General features: G+C 44.8%; 1 protein-coding gene across 3 annotated transcripts in view; it reads left to right on the top strand.

The window, feature by feature from the left end:
- Positions 1-20,065, top strand: part of Usp12 (ubiquitin specific peptidase 12) — a 51,657-nt gene extending 31,592 nt beyond the window's left edge. For 2 of the 3 annotated variants that reach the window (XM_050161887.1, XM_050161889.1), the window contains 6 exons: positions 7,227-7,456; positions 9,870-9,946; positions 10,043-10,126; positions 14,035-14,232; positions 15,559-15,637; positions 17,215-20,065. In XM_050161887.1, the coding sequence (XP_050017844.1) occupies positions 7,227-7,456; positions 9,870-9,946; positions 10,043-10,126; positions 14,035-14,232; positions 15,559-15,637; positions 17,215-17,316 (770 nt within the window). In that variant the 3' untranslated portion in view covers positions 17,317-20,065. Of the gene's footprint in view, positions 1-3,185; positions 3,269-7,226; positions 7,457-9,869; positions 9,947-10,042; positions 10,127-14,034; positions 14,233-15,558; positions 15,638-17,214 lie in introns of all 3 variants that reach the window. The other variant, XM_050161888.1, reaches the window with a different exon arrangement.
- Positions 20,066-20,763: the final 698 nt, after the last annotated feature.

The following is a 20,763-nucleotide window of genomic DNA, read 5'->3' as shown; positions in this document are numbered from 1 at the left end:
TTGGTAAATGTTAATTTAGTCTCATTTCTAAAAATAACTACTGGGAAGCTCCACCTCTTTCTTATTTGAGATACTTTTTATTTAATTTTACAAGACATTGCCACGGGACGTGCTGCAGTTCTCCTGCAGTTCCTGGGAGGTGCTGAGCTGGTGTTTGGCTTCCTTGACCCATAAGCAAGCTCTGTCTCGAGGTGCTGCTGCCTCGGAGGCATAAGTGACAGTTGGAAAACCTGTGGGGTCCAGGCTTCTGTTCATTGTAGATATTTCAGTTCATGTAGAAGTGATTGAATTGTTGTTGAGTTTGATCTATCAAATCGATACTCTCAGAAGTATGATTGAAGAGGTCTTTGAGATTGGTGGTTGAACATACTAATGTGTAATTGAACCTTTACACTGTTGATGGAGTGAGCTGAAGTGAGCCTAGTAAAAGCCATCCTCTGTCATGAGGGGACCCCCACGGTAAGTGGCACAGCTGAAGCTGCTTCTTAAAGCTGGTAGGCATTCTGAAGAAGTATACATTTTCCTCACAAATACAAACATTTGAGTCCTGGGCACAGACCACATTTTCCTGTCGTGAGAGCTGTTTACTTGTTTAGATTTCAGATGTGCTTGGAGTTTTCTGTTTTTAAGAAACTCAGAGGACCAGGCGGTGCTGGTGTACTTTTAATCCCAGCACTCGGGAGGCAGATACAGGTGGATCTCTGTGAGCTTGAGGCCAGCCTGGTCTACAGAGTGAGTTCCAGGACAATAGGGCTACACAGTCAAACCTTGTCTCCAAAAAAAGAAAAGAAAAAAAAAAACCAGAAAACTCCAATCAATTTTTTGGAATATGGATTAAGTTATTGGAATTTTAGTCCTTGTGTCTGTATTGATGGTCACCTTTGGAAGTGTATCTGGTGGGAAGCTTTTGTGCATGGTAATGAGCCATGTTTTCTTGGTAACTGTTTTAGAGACGCCTACCATGCTTCTGTGTTTACACAGAGCCCATGTTATTTTCCATGTATAGAGTACTATGCTTTCATTGGCTTTTAAAATTGATTGCCTGCACTTTTTAAGTGCATGATGACTTGTTTTTCTTAAATGTTGATTGACACAGGTCAAGCTCAGTGCACACACACTTCTTTCCTTCTGCAGAGTTTATGCCAGCCACTCAGCTGTGGCCCAGGTGCTGAAGTTAGTGTTTCGAACATCCTATGTAGTTATATACTTGAAGGCTTTTTTAATGTTTATTTGCCAAAACCTGCGGCATGTTTATAGTGTTTTTTTTTAATAGTTGGGCATTTTCTAAAGTTTTTTTGTATTTAGGCAGAGTAAATTCATAAAGCAGCAGACCCACAAAGTGCTTGTTTCAACGAGAGGGGTGCAGAATATTTACAATAAATGTGATTTCTTCTAAGTTTCTTTGTTTTTCAACTTTAGAGATAAATTTAGTAGAAAAGAGTTCTCATTACTTGATATTGGTGACATCTGTAAATATGTTTTAGAATCCATTAGTGTTTGCCTCAGGCTTGTGTTTCTCCTTGAGGTTTTCATGTGGGAGCACACAGATCAAAGCGAGTTGACTGCACTATCCATTGCATGTGTTCCTTCTGATGGTTTATGGACATCTTTGGAAAACATGTCGCTCATCTTAGTATTGCTGGCAACGCTCTGGGCCATCCTGCCTGACTCAGCCTCCTCATGCTCTGTTAGCAGCATCTGCATTTTCAGTACGCACTCATCCAGGTCTGTCCACACCTACTACTTTACATTGCTAATTGTTTGGTATTTGGGAAGAGAGCATACGTTAACTTCTATTCATTAGTAAGTCTGGTTTTTAAAATTTTAACTCCTGATACTTACGCAAGCATAAGGGCTCCCCAAATGTAGTGTGACTACTTCAGCACCACAGTTGTGCTGCCTTTGATGACAATTTGGACGCTAGGTCATTGTTGGCATTGGTTATTATTACATTACTGATTTCCTGGTGTTCACTAGTTCTTTGGAGGTCCTGGGAATCTAGAAATGAGCCTCTGGGGGTTTGACCATTCACAGGGGAGGACAGGTACCAGAAACTGTTTATGCAGTGTGTCTTTGCTAAGAGGAGAAAGGAAGCCTGAGTGGCCTTGTCGGTATAGCTGTAGGTGTTGGGAAGACCCCTGAGCAAGGGCAATTAGAGACTTGACTTGTAGAAGCCTAGGGTAAATGTGATAGAAGAAGAAGACAAACAAACAAGCAGAAAGCCACACAAGCTACAGATATACTAGAGGATGGCCAGAAAGTTCACTTGGCAAGAGTATATGGTACCATGATGACTATTAGATACAGGACAGGCCCCAGAGCTTGGGAAGCTATCAGAAGCTATGATTTTTATTAGGGAAAATCCCTATGGGTGGGCATGGGCTGGCAGGGTGAGGGTTAGGAGGAGTCGGAGGCTGCTACATTCCTCGAGGAAGATGAGCTCCCCTGGCCGTTGCTACTTCCTGTAGGCTCACCATTATTACTGTGGAGGTGGTGCTGCACAGGTCTGTAGCGATAGGACTGGGTTAGCTGGTGCTTACTGTCAGCTGAACAATTTGTGGGCACTGAGGCCTTAGCAGTAGTTTCATGAACTTTAGCAATATATGCTGTGAATAATATGTTCATGTATGTATGTATGTAAAATGTATTTCAAGTTGTTATGAGCCATATCTCCTTTTTACATATCCTCGTATCTGATGGAGCACCTACTTTTTGTTCATTGTTCATTCGTTCATTCAAAAAATGTTAAGCGCATCCAGGATGCTGCAGCCCGGTGTGCTAGCAGTGCAGCTGTGACGGAGCTGAGGGTCTTGTTCTTAGGGAACCTGCAAGTGAAGGGCTCTTTCTCAGGTGCTGTGGGCTGATCTCACAATCGTGTGAGCCTATAAAAGCATAAATACATGGGTTCAAGCCTGGGTGTGCTTGAAGGAGCAGATGGCAGTTGTGTGCAAATGACACCGGTTAGAAAGACCGAGGAAGTTTCTCAATATTTACTTCATCCCGTTTGTTCACACCAAGACCACCACAGAATGTTTTATGAATGCTCTAGCTGCTTCAGTATTCGGAAGAAGACAGCCGTTGTAAGCAGTATTCTTCTCTTGAGTTAATGTTGCAGCTCCCTGGGGACTGTAGTAGCTTCTTTTCATACATTATTTAATACTGAAATTGTCTGTCTCTCCCCCTAGACTGTCAGTTCCATGATGGAGGGAACCCATTTGTTTTTCCTCACCATTGTCCTCCCAGCACATAATCCGGTTCCTGGCACATAGTAGGTGCTTACCAAATACTTGTTGAATGAGCAAATGAATGAATGAACTTGTTTAATTTACTGAAGCAATTTTGAAGTCCATTTTTGTCATTGTGAGATTAGTAGAGTGGAACACCACCCGTAAGAAAACCAGTGTTTCAGCCGGGCATTGGTGGCGCACTCTTTTAATTCCAGAACTCGGGAGGCAGAGGCAGGCGGATCTCCGTGAGTTCGAGGCCAGCCTGGTCTACAAGTGCTAGTTCTAGGACAGGCACCAAAACTACAGAGAAACCCTGTCTCGGAAAACAAAAACAAAAACAAAAAACCCCGTGTTTCAATATGAAACACAGTATAGCCCTGCAACCCTCCCCAGCCCTCCCTGCCTGCTCGTGTGCTGTTATTGTGTAATTCTACGGGTACCTTTAGCACTGTAAGTAGTTGTCTTTCAGGCTTTGCCAGATTCTGGCATACTGCACGTAGCAATACTAAAAACACATTACAGCAGAGTCTAGAGAGGTCGATGTGTGTCATTCTTAAAGGTTAAAGATATTTACAGTATTTCAGTGGATCTGAAGTCACTGTTATGTGGATTAACCCTTTCCTCCTCCCCCAAAAGATTTTAATTAAAAACTCATTTGCCTTTTTTAAAGTAAACAGTTATTTTGAAAGAACATGTATATATGGGGGAAATTACTGTTATAGAGGTGGCATTGACCCAGCATGTGCTGCCCACTGCAGTGAATTAATCATCCCTAGCTCGTAACTAGGTTCCCCGCTATTCTTAGACAACCTTCCCAACTCTCTTCCTTTCCCCTCAGCCCCTGCTTTGTTACTCCTCCCTGTGGCGTCTTCTTTGATGCCTAGACTGGCCTTGAACTCTGTAGCTCCTATTGGCATCAGACTTGCTGTGCTTCAGCCTCTTGAGTATATGGCCCTCACAGTCCGTTTCTGACTTTCCTACGTTCTTTTATCAGTTCTCTGGTTCCTAAACTAGTGAGCAAGTGAAAAGTTTCTTGTTTTGTTTTGTCATTTTTTAAAAAAGAAAACCAGTTTCACCCATAAACACTGAGATATTAAGTTCCTGTGGATGTTGGGGTGGTCCATGAATCAGACCATCCTTGGGCTGGGAGAAGTTGGAATAAAGGGTCAGGGGTCTCCGTATGACTGACTAGATCTTGATGCTTTTCCTTTGGTGGTGGATTCTGATATTCAAGCAAGAGTAGTAAGTTAGAGATAGCAGCTGCAGGCTGGCAAGCGTCACGGGTAGATGAGATGCAGCTCCTTTAAGCGGCAGGGAGAGTGGACAGTGAAGGGAGCTCCGGCATTAGGATGTAGTGCATCAGTAGAGATAGGGGACTCGGAGAGAGAGGGCGAAGCCATTGGTGCTTTCTGGGATGGAGGATTGACCTGCACTGGGAGGAAAGGTTAAAGATGATTGACTTTCACTATCTCAGCTTCACTTTTGAGCTTGCCGGGATGGAGTTGTCCTGAGCTCTAGTGGGGTTGTAGCGTGAATGGCAGCTGTACTCTGTAGGGGCAGGCTGCAGTGCCCTGCTGGGTAGGAGTGGGACATGGACCACAGTGCTTTGGATCTCCTGTCCCCGATGGGCAAATTCCAGCTTGCAAGTATAGCTAAGGATCAAGTGTGGTCATTTTGGGCTCAGGCATGTGGCACATTGGGACTTGGGCAGTTTTTGTTGTTGTTTTGTTTTTGAAACATGGTTTCTCGGTGTAACTTTGTCCTAGAACTCGCTTTGTAGACCAGGCTCTAGCCTTGAACTCAGAGATCCACCTGCCTCTGCCTCCTGAGTGCCCCAGCACCACACCCATCTAGAAACAATTGGGTCATAGCAGAGCTTTCTGTGTGCACTTAATCATGTCCAAATAGAAAGCCCAGATTGGGTTTGATGGCACCTAAATGGGATCCATTACACGTCTAGCTTCTTTCTTACTGAGTGTCTCAGAAATGTAGCCATGCTTGTTGACGAGGACCTGTTTCCCCATGACCATAGCAGAGCTATACCATGATTTAAATAAGCCACCCATTCTTTTCATAAACATTTAGCATATTTTTAGACTTCTGCTGTTATAAATGAGCAGCCATGCCTGGCCTTGCTCCACTGTATGGTGTGGATTCGCATGGTTGTGAGAGCTGGACTGCGTTCTGTTATAACCATCACCCAAACTGCTCTTCAGAACACGCTGTGCCATTCATTCCACAGCCCTGGCATCATTGCCAGAGAATGCCTCTTTCTGTTCAAACCAACTAAGTCATGCTTTTATGTGATGGGCAAAGTTGTGATTGCTGTGCTTTAATTTTTGTCTGCCAATTACTTGTTGAGTATTGTTTGGGTTTCTGACTTTTCAGTCGGCGTCACCTGTTCATCCTCCTTGCCTGTTTTCTTCTACCTTTGCAAATGAGACTTTAGGACTGGTTTTACTTTTGTTCTAGGACACTCGGATATTGGTATGTAGATGTGCACTCTGCCCTTGCTGTCCCTTTGCTTGTGTTCCCTGACTTTATCATCGACAGGAACCCTGATAGCCAGTGCTGTGTTCTCATCTCTCAGAATCTTGACGATAGCCTCATGAGGTGGGTGCCTTAGCACCCTGGAGTTAAGTGAGGGCCGTTGCACAGAGTTAACGCGGATGCCTTCGACCACCACGTATTTGGAGGTGGTGCCGTGGTGCTGTCAGATAGTCTCACTCTAACAGCTGCACTTGCCACTGGTGCTTTGTAAGACCTTGGCTTTGGGAATGATCCTAATGCATGACTGCGATCATTAGTGGCTCTTCAGAAACATCATTTAGATGGTTTCTTAGACATTCCCTACATTTTCCCCAAATATGTATTATTGTTTTTCCTTTGTGTGTGCTTGTATGTGTGTGTACTTGTGGGTATGTGTGTGTGTGCGAGCATGTGTATGTATGTGTGTTGAGATGCTAGGAAGCAACCGAGGGTCTCATGACAAGTTCTGTACCATTGAACTATATTCTCAGCCCTGTTAGCTTTAAAGGAAACATTTGTGGTCTTTTTGTTCTTATTTTGGCTTTTTCAAGACAGGGTTTCTCTGTAGCTATGGAGCCTGTCCTGGAACTAGCTCTATAGACCAGGCTGGACTTGATCTCACAGAGATCCACCTGCCTCTGCCTCCGGAGTGCTGGGATTAAGGATGTGTGCCACCACTGCCCAATTGTGGTCTTTCTTAAAGAGCATTGAGGATGTAAAAATAAAAGTCCCCTAAGTAGAGTTCTTTTCCATTAGTAGGGCCTACTTTGTATATTGCCTGGGGGTATGTGTTTAATTTGATTGGGGGGGGGGCGGCTCTTTTTTTCCTGGCAGGAAGACTTTACCTTCTCCAGTCCTTGTAAAATAAGGCCCCCTGCAATATGCAAAGCAAGGCCTGAGGCTGTTGACTGCAAAGAACTCTTGTGTGCTCAGAGGATTCAAGGAGCAGGCGCCAAGCCCAGCCCTGATGTTAACACTGTCAGTGTTTGTGGCTGCATGGGACATTCATGGAGCTCTAGCATCTCTCAGAGTGGACTTTAGTGATCATGTGGCCTAGGCGGATAATTCCTCATGCCACATCCATGTAGTCACTTACCTGCAGGAGTTTTGAAAAGCCTCAACCCTCTTCTACTGAATTAGACTCTCAGGGCCTGGTAATTCCCTTTAATAAACTGGGCTGTCAGTGTAGGTTCAGCCTGGTAGTAAGAGTGCCATGCTCCTGAGGACAAGCCTGCCTTTGGTGAAGTGTTTGTGGGGAACAGAGATGATGATGCTCAGCTGCTTCTTGTCTTCCACTCTCATGGATCTGTTAGTGCTGCTTTTAAAAAGCCTTCATCTTTATTTTCCTCTAATTCAGTCATAAGTTTTAGATGTGGAAGTTGCCTATTTTCTTGTAAAGTATAAATAATTAGTGTGTACTTCTAGTTCTGATAAAATGTCAGATGCACTCATTTCTTACTTTATTTTCAGAGCTGTTTGATAACTACATGCAACAAGATGCCCATGAATTCCTAAATTACCTACTCAATACAATTGCTGATATTCTGCAAGAAGAGAGAAAACAGGAAAAGCAAAATGGCCGCGTACGGAACGGTGATGTGGACACTGAGGATAACAACAGCACACCAGACCCGACATGGGTCCATGAGATTTTTCAGGGAACATTAACTAATGAAACCAGGTGTCTTACTTGTGAAACTGTAAGTCCATCAGAATGCTTGGAATGGAAAACGGTGTGATTTGTTACATTCAAGTTTTTCTTTGAGAACAAGGGTGTGGGAGATGAACTTGAAATTGGAAATCTGAGGAGAGAAATGCGTGTTCCAGGCACCTGTCAATCTAAAGGCATCCACCTATACTTTATGTTGCTGTGTCCGGTGGTGGGTGCTTTCATAGTGCAAGGGTGCTCACTGTAGTTCGAATATTTTGATTTTGTTTTTAGAATCATGTTATTGAAACTTTCTGTAAAGTAACATCATAGGGGACGTACGGGTCATGGACACATAGTCATGAGTCTTAACCACAGGAACTTGCTCTGAGCCAAGCTTGGTTAGATAATTTCATCACCGTGGGACATTCCAGGGTATACTCACAGAAACCTTACACAGTCTAGTCGGTCTGTTGGACCCTCCGTGTTGAGTCTGAATAGCATCAGAAGACATGCTCAACACGAGAGTGCGAGGTGCTGCACATAACAGCAGTCTTCTCTAGGGAATACTTGCTGAAGAGCACTAAAGGAATGTAAAAGGGAATCACAACCCAGAACGTCCAGTGGAGTGAGTGAACATGGAAAGCTGACAGCTGTTCAGCGGTGATGTGCCGTGCTTCTGTGTGACTAGCAGCACAGGAAGCTTGCTGGTGCCATTGTCTCCAGTGCCTGAGTTAATGCATCGCTCACACGGTGAGATGGCTACAGGCTCGCTGGGTGATGGGGACTTACTTTACAGTCCCCTAATAATCTTACAGGGCCACTGTCTTCCTTGTGGGCTGTTAACTACAGCAGTGTGGCATGTGACTGAGTTAATTTATTTCCCCTTTTCTACGGTCGTATACAGAGTTGTTGGAATAGAACAGTCCTGTGTACCCTCAAGGAGAGGCGTACCTTTGGGTGGACACTTGGTAAAGATGAAGCTTCAGTTGGCTGCCAAGAATCAAATAGATCTACATTAGGAAATAAATAAATTCTTTTCATGAGTAACTCTTAGTGGTGGATCTTCCTGGGTCACGGAAGAGGTGCTGGGACAGCAGTCTGTTCAGATGCTTTGCGCCTAGAGAAAGGCCGCCGTGGTGAGAGCCTCTTCATTGCCTGAAGCAGCAGTTCCGTGTAGGACAGTGTTTGATTCTAGGTATTACAGCAGCATTTCCATTGGGATAGTCGATATGGTCAGGGAATTGAACAGATTTTTTATATTTATTATAATAGACTTTGATCTGTTAGACATCAACATATATGTATATACACACACATTTCAGTCTTCAATGAAACAAAATAGTTACTTGTTGAGAAATGTAGTAGCAGGTGAGATTCATCCTGGGAGACTTGTGTAGTGCTCTGCCGGGCCTTTGAAGCCAGGTTTCTATCAGAAGGGGGAGGATAGAGAAAAAACAGTTTAAGGAGAAAGTGGTAACAGCCATCCTGTTCAGTGTTTGACTGTTATTCATGTAACTCTTTTCCTGTCAATAAGTTCTTCTGTGGCCTGAAGTATGTATTGCAGAGAATTTCCTTAAGCCTAAACCATCAGTATGCATATTCACAGCAAGTAATCATGTTCCTGCCTTAAAATAATCTAGTGGGGTGAAATCTGGGTTCCTTCCAGAGTGCGTAAATATCCATTGTTTCTTTTGGTATCACACACATTAAGAACCTGCTCTGCCAGAGAGAAGGTGAGTAGAGGGTGGTAGACGAAGCTGGAAGTCTGACCCTCAAGATGCCTAGCAGGAACAAAGCCTGCCCAGTAATATCCAGACAGTGTTATAGTGGAGGCAAGGATGGCTTCCATGGGTCCTATCATGAGTACATATGCAGCGGATCCAGTGGCGGGTGTTGGAGGGGAGCCAGCAGACACAGGAGCTTTACCTCTGTTCTCTGAAGGTTACTCTTGGTCGTATTCCTTGCCTTGTCTTTTTCCGTTTTTCTCCTTAAATGTGGATGTTTCCTGAGTTTCATTGCATGTTGGTTGTCATTGTGCATCAGGGACATTGTGTTCCGTGTTCATTATCACATGTCCCAGTGAGTCCCCTCTGGATGGATCTCCTGACTGGAGCATCTATATAATGCAGCTGGGCATGTTCAGAAGTGAAATTCTGCCTTACTGGGAGACAGCCTGTGCTTCTCAGAATGTGTGATACAGTATACCCACATCACCGCTCTGGGAAGCTGTGAAATTCTCTTCTTCCTGGCCTCAGCCAGTGAGCTCCTCGGGGGCCTTTGATGTCTTTCCATACAGGAGATGTAACGGGTGGTCATTGGTTCAGTGCCTTTTAAGTACTCCTCTTCAAGTGTTGTCTGTTGAGTGTAAGGAGGAGGAATTGCTTAGTCTGTTGGTAGATAAGTTTAATCTGGCAGCTGAAAACCCTGGTTCTTGGCAATTGAAATAACTCATATATTTACAGATAAGCAGCAAAGATGAAGATTTTTTAGACCTTTCTGTTGACGTGGAACAAAACACATCAATTACTCACTGCTTAAGGTTTGTGTAAAATTATTTCTTTGGCAACTTACTATTTACTATGAAGTGAATTTTTTCAAGCATCCCTAATGTAAGTTCATTTTGCACTTTTCGCAGAGGTTTTAGTAACACAGAGACTCTGTGCAGTGAATATAAATACTACTGTGAAGAGTGCCGGAGCAAGCAGGAAGCACACAAACGGTAATGTCGTGTCTTCTGAGTTAAAACAGAAACCAAAGCGTTAGATCGTATTGTTATTAGGGTGCGTGTGCATGTGTGTCCATGTGTGTGCAATGGCACCAAGCATGGACATCAGAAGAGTGTGTTCAGGGATTGTCCACCATCTAGGGATTGAACTTAGGTTTCAGGCTTGCATAGCAAGCACTTTTACCCACTGAACTATTTGCCAGCCTCTTTTGAAATTATTTTAGTGATTCTTTGGCCATAGATGTTGGGGGTAGCCTTTTCTCTCTGAAATGATCTGAGGAAGTGTCCATTGACACTTTTCAAATGGCATTTGACATGTCTCATTCTTAGTTGTGTTTGTGTGCTCTTAGCATGTATGGATGCGTGTGTATGCAGAGGCAGAGGAGGACACTGGACATTGGATTTTCTGCTCCAATGTTCCCATGTGGGATGTCCTTCTGTATATGTGTTGCTTTGTACCTCAGACCATGCTGTAATAGTCTATAGGCTAAATAAATTCCTTCAACAGCTCTCTGCCTTATTTTCCCTCTGGCTGGGTCTGTTACTGAACCTGAGTTCAGTTGAGTTTACTGTTTTGTGACTAGCCATCCAGCTAGCAAGCCCAGGTGATACTCACATCTCTGTGTTCACACCCCACCCCCACCCCATGTGTGTTGCAGGGTCTCACTGTGTAGTCTTGGCTGCGTTAAACTCCCTGTGTAGATCATGCTTGTCTGAAACTCAGAGATCCGCCTGTCTCTGCCTCCTGAGTGCTGGGATTAAAGGTGTGCACCACCATACCTGGCTTTGGGTTTTGTTAACATGTTTTTTAAACATGTGGGTACTGGGAATCCAAACCCAGGTTCTCATGCTTGCATAGCAAGCATTTTTATCTGCTGAGTCGTCTCTCTGGTCCCGTATTCGTCGTATTAGTGTTAGCAATTAAGGCTCAGTGAGAATTACTAGCTGAGCGATGCTCAGTCTGTAACCGTATATTACTTCTATGATTCATGTCTCCAGGTTTTTGGCTTAGATGTCTTGGAAAGGAGTCCTGCAGTTATGTGTCTTGTTAAGGGTTACACAACTGTAGTGTGTCCTAGGTGTTTGAGTGTTCCTGTGCTCGGTGATTTCCTAGGGCTTGGTACTTGGTATATAGTCACGCTCACAGCTAAGATTATCATGGAAAAGATATAGAGCAAAGGGCAAAGCTAGGCAGGCTTCCAAGAGGCCCTGTTCCGGTGACACAGGACACTGAATTTCCCCTGTCTGATGACATCATGGGAAGCTCTTGGCGGGCTCCATGCCCAGGATTCCTATTGTGTGCTGTCGCATAGGCGTTCTCTGCTGCCTGCTCCAGATTCCAGGCTCTCAGAAGGGAAGCAGGTGTTCAGAATAAATGATCCTGGGCCAGCAGTTGGGCGTAGGGGTAACTGACGTGTGGGATTGGAGGTGTTCCTTAGACCTAAATTCCCACGTGCTGCTCACTGTACTGCTTGCTCCTAGAGCCAGGCTTCCTGAGGGTGGGCTGGCCATGCTGGGGCTCTGCACACAACACTTCCGTTGCCCCTACCCCCGAACTCTCCGTTAAGATGGTTCCTAGAATTCTGCATGGAAGCTACATTTTCCTGTTGTAATTTTTAAGTACTTAGTGTAGAGCTATGTAAGATTGCAAATACTTCATTCTTCATTAACCTGCCATTTGAAAAGCTCCAGGTGCACTCAGACCTCCCTGTTTGAGTGGGTTATAGTCTACCATTGTTCTGCTTTCTTGTTCCTGTTATTTGTAGCTCAGCCGTGACAAGCGGTTCCTTGGTGGCTCCTGTGCCCATTGCTTCGTTACATTCTGAGTTCGACTGAACTTCTTGCACTTACCTGGAAACTAGGCATTTCTGTGAAGGGCTGTGTTCCTGTTCAGGGGCTCTGTGGATGTGTGCCTTGCTGTTCAGATGTCACTATTCCTGAGCCCTTCCTGAACTGAGCAGAGGATGTGTGGACATGCAGAAGTCTGCACCTGCACCTGAACACACTGAAAACTGAATTTGCTAGTGGCTGCCATTGCAGCTGGCAGCATGGGCTTCGTTGCTGTGTCTCTTTGTTAACATTTGTAATTCTCCCTGATAGTGAAGATTGGCTCGGTCATTTTTTTTTTTTTTTTTTGATTGGCAGCCCTGTAAGTAACCAGTCTCTTTCCCAGCCTGACCCTTCCGTCCTCATGCTGATGCCCTCGGTCTGCAGTGCCTTCCCTCCTCCTGTGCTTACACAAACTGCTTTCTTTTTTTGACCCTATATAATAGTCCAACTGATTGCTCATAAAAAGAAGAAAAATAAGCCAAGATTGGGGCATGGAGCAGTACTAGGGGGTCAAAGCCAACATGTAATGATTGAAGAGAATAAGTGTGAACTTTGCTTTTATAAGAATTGATTACTGAACAAGGATTGAGGTAACCTTGGGAGAAATAGCATTGAAGAAGAAAAAAAATATTATAATGTTTCACAATTAAAAGCCAAACTCCTTAATCCCAGATTATTTTATCCCCTTCTAGAGTATGTCATTGTTAAACCTGGTGATTTTTATACAGTGCAAACACCCTGAATTAGTCTTTAATACTGTTGTGGGAGTTTCCATGGGGGAGATAACATTCGTATCCAACTCAGGTCCTGAAGACATACCAAAGAAATTTCACCATCTAACTTGGTGTAGCCCTGAGTTTGTTGGGGTGACTCTGTGGGGTGTGTCTGACAATATAGGAAAACTAAGTCCCCAATCCCCTTGCTCAGCATGCAGGCAGCCCCCATGAAGAGTCTTCTCTTTGCCGGTGTAATTACAGTTCTCAGGGGAAGGTACCAGTGGGATTAATGGTAAGAGATTTGATTAGATTTAAGGTTTACTGCTTGTTGGACGCTATATCTGACACTGTCAGTGAGCCCAAGAACCTCAGTCTAGGCCATGGCCTAGGAAAATCCTACCCTTACCACTCTGCTAAATGGGCATAGCACTGTAGACCATTATAATATAAGTAGGCCCAGACACATATTTGCTACTCAGAGTAGGACTCAAAACAACACATTTTTGCCAATGACAAATAGGTTTGTTTATTCCTGTAGTGTAAAAATCTTTGTTTGACATCCATTTCTGTACCCTGCTCCTTGTGGAAGTGTCTTCCCTGCACAGTGTTGTCAAGATGACTGGAAAAGTATGGTGTGTTGTTCTGCTTTGTGGTGGAAGAGAACTGAGCCCTGTCTGTTGATTGCCAGCTGCAGCAGTGCCCTTTGCGGAGCATTGCCTCAGTCACAGTGGTTTTGCTGGATCCTGAAAGTTGCAGTGGCTCACGGTGCCACAGACCATCAGTGACAGACCTTGGACAGTTGACCTTGGGCTGTGCTCTGAAGTTGCCAGTGGCCACACTCCACTTGTCCCTCAGGCCACAGTCAGAACAAGAAGTGGGCATTGTTGCATAGAAGGAGAGAGGACAGTGCCTGCCCTGCAGCTATAAAGGATCAGGCACTCTCAGCTGGTCACCTTCAAGGCCCTCCACCCCCTGTGAAGCCTCTTCACCCAGCATTGCACTGTGCATTCCTTAGCAGTTCCTGGGCCAGATGAGCTGCTCATGTTGTCAGTGGTCTCTGCTGCCTTATGACCTGGTTTGTACCCAAATAAGAAAACCTCACGTTTGCCTTTGTTTAACAGCAGTTCTGTAGTAGAAAATAAGTGTAAAGTAAAGCAATCCACTAGCAAAAAAGCATGATGTGAGAAGTGTGCTTGAAATGTTGTGTGCAGAAGCATATTTATTAAAAATGTATTTATTTCAGTATCAACGTCATATTTCAACAGGGCCAAAACTGTAATTCCTTTTGCACCAACTTAATTCTTTTAATTCACAGTGAGTGTTTTCTGAAATCCTGTCTTCATATTTATTTTTTAGGATGAAAGTTAAGAAACTACCCATGATTCTGGCTCTACACCTGAAAAGATTTAAGTATATGGACCAGCTTCATCGATACACAAAGCTTTCTTACCGGGTAGTTTTTCCTTTAGAACTTCGTCTATTTAACACTTCAGGAGATGCAACCAACCCTGACAGAATGTACGACCTTGTTGCTGTCGTGGTTCACTGCGGAAGGTAATCGTGACTAGGGCACAGTCCTAGTTGAACAGAGCATGCTCAGAGTGTTGACAGTGACTGGGCAGGGCTGAGGATGACACTTGAGACTTTTTTTATATTAATTTTATGTCAGTGTTTTCCCTGCATGTCCATTTGTGCACCGTGTGTGTGCCTGGTGCCCTTGGAGGCCTGAAGACGTCGGATCCACTAGACGTAGAGTTATATCTGGGTGCTGGGAACTGAACCCTGGTCCTCTGCAAGACCCGCCAGTGCTCTTTACCACGCCCTGCCTGACTCTTCTAGACAGAGTCTTTGCTGCACAGCCTAGGATGGCCTGAAATTTCCGTCCTCCTGCCTCAGTCTCCCGACTCTGGAATTATACTCTCTGCTACCACACCTGGCTGGATGCTAGCATCCTTCATCTTTTTTAAGATCAGTTTGCTTTAAAATCAGTTTCTGACATAGGTATTTTATCACTCTTCTTTAGAACCTTTATGTGTTTTAAATTTATGCCTTCATTTTTATTTTATTTTTTTCTTCTTTTTTTGGTTTTTTGAGACAGGGTTTCTCTGTAGCTTTGGAGCCTGTCCTGGAAGCTCTTGTAGACCAGGCTGGCCTCAAACTCACAAAGATCCACCTGTCTCTGCCTCCCAAGTGTTGGGATTAAAGGCGTGCGCCACCACTGTCCGGCTCTTTTTTATTCTTGTTTACCTATTAGTCTAAGGGCCCTATGTCACAGCCTCTAGAGCTTGACAGTCTATTGGCTTCCTTTACCTGTTTGGTTTGGGTCTTGAAATGATGCCTGAGGAGATTTTCAAGATAAACTGTCCCTGCATGTGCTTAGTTGTGTTTTGTGTCGGTGGCTTTGGGAATTGCCTTCAGAAGTTCTGATTTTACCTCCGTGCACATTTATCATTTCCAACCAGCCAGATCACACCCAGTCCCACTCTCGTCCTCTTTTCCTGCACTCTGCGTGGATACATGCTTGGATCCTTTCTTGCGGGGCAGGGGACAGTGTTGTGATTTGGGGACTGGACCCAGAGCCTTACACATGCCGAGTATATGTTGTACCCTGAGCTACATGCCCAGATCTTTAAATGTGCATAGCATTCCTCCAGAGTACGGGAGTTAATCCCCAGCACCCATCTCTGGAAGCTCACAAGGGCCTCTAACCAGCTCTAGGGACTGAAGCACTCTTCAGGCCTATTGAGGGCATCTGTACTCATGTGCACCAACACACACGTGCACACACATTTTTTTTAACTTTGAAATTTAGGACAAGAAGGTAATATGAATATAACATTTTTAAAAAGTTAACTTTTCTTCTTTTTTCTTTTGTTTTAGTGGTCCCAATCGAGGCCATTATATTGCAATAGTTAAGAGTCATGATTTTTGGTTGTTGTTTGATGACGACATTGTAGAAGTAAGTAGCTTCTTTGCTTCTTTGGAGTTGTACATTTTCCCTTCACAGCTGCTCGCTCATGTGACGGATGGTAGGTATTAGTCAGTTGTTCAGGGCTTTAGATTACCAGCCAGCCTTATACAGCCCAGAATAACAAAGGAAGATTTAACAGTCCTGTTGTGTAGTTTTGTAAAAATGTTTCTTTTTCTAAAAGATATTGAGTGCAGAAGTTAACACTTGTATTAGTTAGATTTTGTTACTATGATAAAACACCAAGACCAAGGCATTTTATAGAAGAAAGAGGTTTGGTTTGGGTATTGGTTTCTTGAGACAGGGTTTTTATTTGTAGCCTTGACTGTCCTGGAGCTCACTCTGTAGACCAGGCTGGCCTTGATCTCACAGTGTGCTGCTTGCCTCTGCCTCTTTGGAGTGCTGGGATTAAGGGTGTGTGCTGCCACCACTTGGCAAAAGAAAGAGTTTAATTGAGCTCATGGTTTCAGATGGTTAGAGTCCATGATAGAGGCAGTAAGAGTTCACATTTTGATCTGCATGCAGAGAGAGTACAATGGGAATGAGGAGAGTCTTTTAAAATGGCAAAGCCCTGTCGGGCGGTGGTGCCACATGCCTCAGGAGGCAGAGGCAGGCCGATCTCTTGAGTTCGAGGCCAGCCTGGTCTACAAGAGCTAGTTCCAGGACAGGTTCCAAAGCTACAGAGAAATCCTGTTTTACAAAACAAAACAAACAGATAAATAAAATTGCAAAGCCCACCCCCCAGTGACACACCTCCTCCAACAAGGACACACCTCCTAATCCTTCCCAGACTGTTCAACCAGAGACCAAGCATTCAAACGCGTGCGAGTTCATGAGGGCCCTTCTCATTCAACCCACCACATCCATTATAAGCTTTTCTTTGTGAAGGTGTACACACTCAGATGTGTGCTTGCACATCAGCCGGGTGCAGTGTGGTGGGTTTTCAGCACCCCGGCAGGCTCAACAGCGCTCCATCTTTCTGTTTTCCATCCTTTGGCACTTGTTAGACTTTTGCTGTGATGATTAATTTTTGTTCTGCTTCACAGTGACTCTAGGCCTGGTCCTTGTCCTTACTCTAGTGTGAGATTCATCCCCACAGTGCACAGTGCCCACTGCGCCACGTGGCGCCTGTTCACTGCTTTGTGATTTTCTGCTGGTGGGTATAGCAGCCGAGACATGGCCTTTTGTAGGTTATGGAGTGTTATGAGCAGAAGTGCTTAGATCATCCTTGTCCTGGTCCTTTATTAACAGACACTCTCATTGCTCTTGACTCTGTGTTAGGCTAGACTGCTGGAGCGTGCCATTTGTACACATCCAAAACAGTTGACAATTAATGTGCTTCATGTGTTTCAACTGACACTGGGAAGGCGAGGTGCTGGCTCAAGGGTAGCTGTTGTATTCAGCGTTGGAGTTGGAGCTATTGCGAAAGGTGTTTCCAGCACGACTGTAACACTTCTCAGCATGTGGCTGAACAGTGTTTCCCCGTCCTTAGCGACCTTGGATACTGTTGTAGTTTAAAGCATGGTCGTCATAGCTGAATGTGCTAATGTTTTTGTTCTGCCTCACAGAAAATAGATGCACAAGCTATTGAAGAATTCTACGGGTTGACGTCTGATATCTCCAAGAACTCGGAGTCTGGGTACATCCTTTTCTATCAGTCTCGAGACTGAAGGGAGCCAAGGTGAAGAGAAGCGGCTGCATGCTTCTCTGGTGGTTTCGGAAAGGATCAAGCTGATGTTCAAGAAGAGAGAGATGCAGGACGCTCAGGGCAGTAGCACACTTTGCATACAATAAAGCAAAGACTGTGGATTAACATGCCCTTCCGATCACAGTAGTTGAATTTTTTGCTCAGGAATCATGCTGTCTGTGCAGTTCCACACAAGCAAGTGAAATCAGAGATACCAGCTCCTCTTGTAAAGCAGCTGCCAGCTGCCGACACACATTTTCTCTGTAACCGCACCAATGATGATTTGAGTTCCTCGGGAGGGCAGTGGAAGAATTAGAATGTGCTCGGTTGCTGGAGCGCGCCTCACTGTGTGCGCACGGGATGCTTACACTGTGGATGGGAGCAGCTGAGTGGTCTTTTCAGACGTACCTTTTGGAAAGTACCTTTGGGCCCAACACTCGCAGTTGCCTTCCTGACACCCAGAACTAGCAACATGGAGCCCAGTGTCAGGAAGTCAAGGATACTCTGCTTCTCTGGAGAAGCGTGTGATAATGTACAGTGTGTGTACACAGAGGGGACAGTGGGTCAGAAGTGGCTTCTTGGTTCCCCCAGGGGAAAGACTGGCTTTGTAATGATCATTTTCCTTATTTATTTTATTAAACTGGTGGAGTCCGAGCATTATATGAAGTGCCGGTGATTCTGTCAGCAAATCCTAGCACATTTTCCCAGTGTGTCAGGAGGTAGTTCTGTTGTCTGTCTCTGTAAGGTGAACTGAAGAATCTAGTAATCACTAAGATAATCATGACATGATCGCAGTGGTGGGTAGATACTGTCAGGAGGGCTCTCCCTGGCTGAATAGTTTCTCTTTGTCATAGTTGTCACTTGCTTTTTTAAGGTTTTTTTTTTTTCAGTGAAGTAGAAACCCTGTTGCTAGAATGATAAAGGAAACCCCAGTGTGATGTCAGCACACTGTCGGTCAGAACCCCAAAACTGCTAGCAGTTGTTAGTCTCTTTAGCCTTGGGAAGGACTGCTGGGCCCATTAGAACCTCAGTAGCCAGGGAGCAGCTTAGAGCCCTTTGGAAGATTACAGTAATCTAGAGGAGAAGCCCCTCCCCCTCCTGACCTGCAGCAGCCATTAGAATGGTGTTCAGGAGCTTGTGACACAGTGCAGGGAGTCTCCGTGGACGGCTGAGCATCAAGTGGTATGGCAGGGCTCAGTGTAACTTGCAGAAAGCAGTGGAAGATTATGGTCCAAGTCCCAGCAGCCCAGCACTGAGTGGTCCATCACACTGCACTCTGCATGCCGTGGTGGTGGCCCGTTGATAAGCCCCTAATTTTCTAAAGTTATTTTACTAAAACTGTTGACTGAGAAGCAAACAGCAAAAAGAAATGTTTTTGTGCTGCTATTAACATTTATTTTCTGTACCTTTTAGCTCAGGAAATGACCTCATCTAGTCATCCCATACGCCGATGTATAACAGGGTCACTTAGCTAATTGGGCTTCATAGACAGATGTGTTGGAAGAAAAAGATGATCTTTTGACAAACTCATTTTATAGTTTCTGAAGCCTTACCTGGCTGGGGTTTGTGATCTTTGCCAGCACCGCACAGAGAGCACAGCCAGGAGCGTGGGGGAGTCAGAGCTGTGAGAGCAGGTGCACATCGAGGGCTTCAAACAAATTGTGTGGGAATGCAGAACTGCGTTTTTTGCAGCTTTGTGTTCAAAGAAAAGGCATAAAGTATGGCTGGGTCCTCGAGGCTGCCCCTTGCAGCACTGAAGTACTGTGCTGTTGGTTGTACACAGTTTTCTTGAATTTAAAACGTACGCAGAAGAAAGCCTAGTTCCGCATGGCAGCAAGTCCTAGCAAGGGTGCTGAGCTGGCAGTCAGCCACTCCCCGCTCGGGTCCGCTCTGGACAGTTCAGGGGAAGGACTGCTGACTGTTGCCTCTGCTCCTTTTCATAGTGAGATGGAGCTAAGTAAAACATTTTGATTTTATCAGAAACTCAATAAACTTATAAAAAAAATCCAGGGTTTGGGTTGGGGACTGGGAATATCAGGTGTAGTAGGTGGAAAAGGTGACCCGGCCAGCACGTGTTTCCAGGTGATTGTTCTTTGCCTGTGATTCTGATGAGGCCAGGTGCCAGTTGCGAACAAGCCTAGTTGCTGTGTAATTATGTACATGTTTGCTGGGGCAGCTGTCCCAAATTTTGTATATTAGAACAAAAGTTTCTATGAATTATCATAACTAAAAGTAAATATTCTAAGTTAAGCCCCACTTCTGAGTCATGTGACTTCTGCCATAGGAATTTTACCTTTAGAAGGTCACTTACGACAGGAGCCACGCGGCTTAGGAAGGGGGCAAGGAAATGTGCTGTAGTGGCCTCACGGCCTCAGCCATCAGTGTAGGGTTTTTCTTTCCTTGATGGCCGTAGGAAGACCTCACTTTCATATACGCCTGATACTTTCTGTAAAGATTCTTTTCATTTAAAATTTTCTTCGTGAGGGATGTGGCTGGGAGCTGGGAGGCAAGGTGCTGGAGTCCTGGCTCTCCAGTGAACTTAACTGTGTGACCGTGGGCAAGTCACTAACCTCTCTGTGCTTCAGTCTCCCTCCTGTCAATGGGAGTAATACCTACCTCACAGGGTTGTTGTGGGGATTAATTAGAAATAATGTCTGTAAAGCATTTAAGGTTCTTGAAGAAGGCGCTATATAAATACAAAATAATATCTATTAAAATTGGCTTATTTGTGATTGTTGGCTTTTACGTATATATTTTTTTCTTTTTGCCCAAAATGTATTTGGAATTAGAAGCATACACTTTAGGACTTGTGTTAGTCCTTTTGTGTGATTTAGAGCTTTTGTTACTCAAAGTTCCTAGAAGCCCACATGTGTATGAACAGTGATTTGTGGCTCTCAGTTCTGAACAGCCGTCTGCTGTGTTTTCCAGCACCGTGACGACGTACTAAGACTTGTGGTTCCGGGGGCTCAGTTCACGGTCAGTTGGCTCCATGAGTTGGAGCTGTGACAGACGGACTACCTGGCCCACAGAGCTGGGGCCGCACCTGAAAGCCATATCCGGCCCTCACTCGCCACTGTTGGCCCTGTCTCTGAACAGCCCCACCAAGCCTTCCCCATGAATCTCAGGGAACTCTGGGTCCAGACCTGCCCTTGTGCAAAGATGTGCCTTTTAAGAGAAATCCCTAGTTTTTACTCAGAATCAGGCTGTAAGAGGGACGTTGCAGAGGTCAGTGTCTGTCTGTCTCTCCTGGCAGCACAGACTGAGCTTCTGTAACATCTGCTCATGCGTTCTGGCTCTTGTCCGACACTGCACTTCCCTTGTGTCTGACCACTCTAGAGTGATGCTGTCCTCAGAACGGGTCAGGAAGTTGTCCCCGTTAGACTGTTTGGTTGAGTTCCGAACAGCAAAAGCGGTTTTCTGTTTGTTGGCT

The sequence above is a fragment of the Alexandromys fortis genome, unplaced genomic scaffold (genome assembly GCF_014885135.2).
Source record: "Alexandromys fortis isolate MF-2015 unplaced genomic scaffold, M_Fortis_MF-2015_v1.1 scaffold_118, whole genome shotgun sequence".
NCBI classification, from domain to species: Eukaryota; Metazoa; Chordata; class Mammalia; order Rodentia; family Cricetidae; genus Alexandromys; species Alexandromys fortis.
This window is presented reverse-complemented; position numbering and strand designations above follow the sequence as displayed.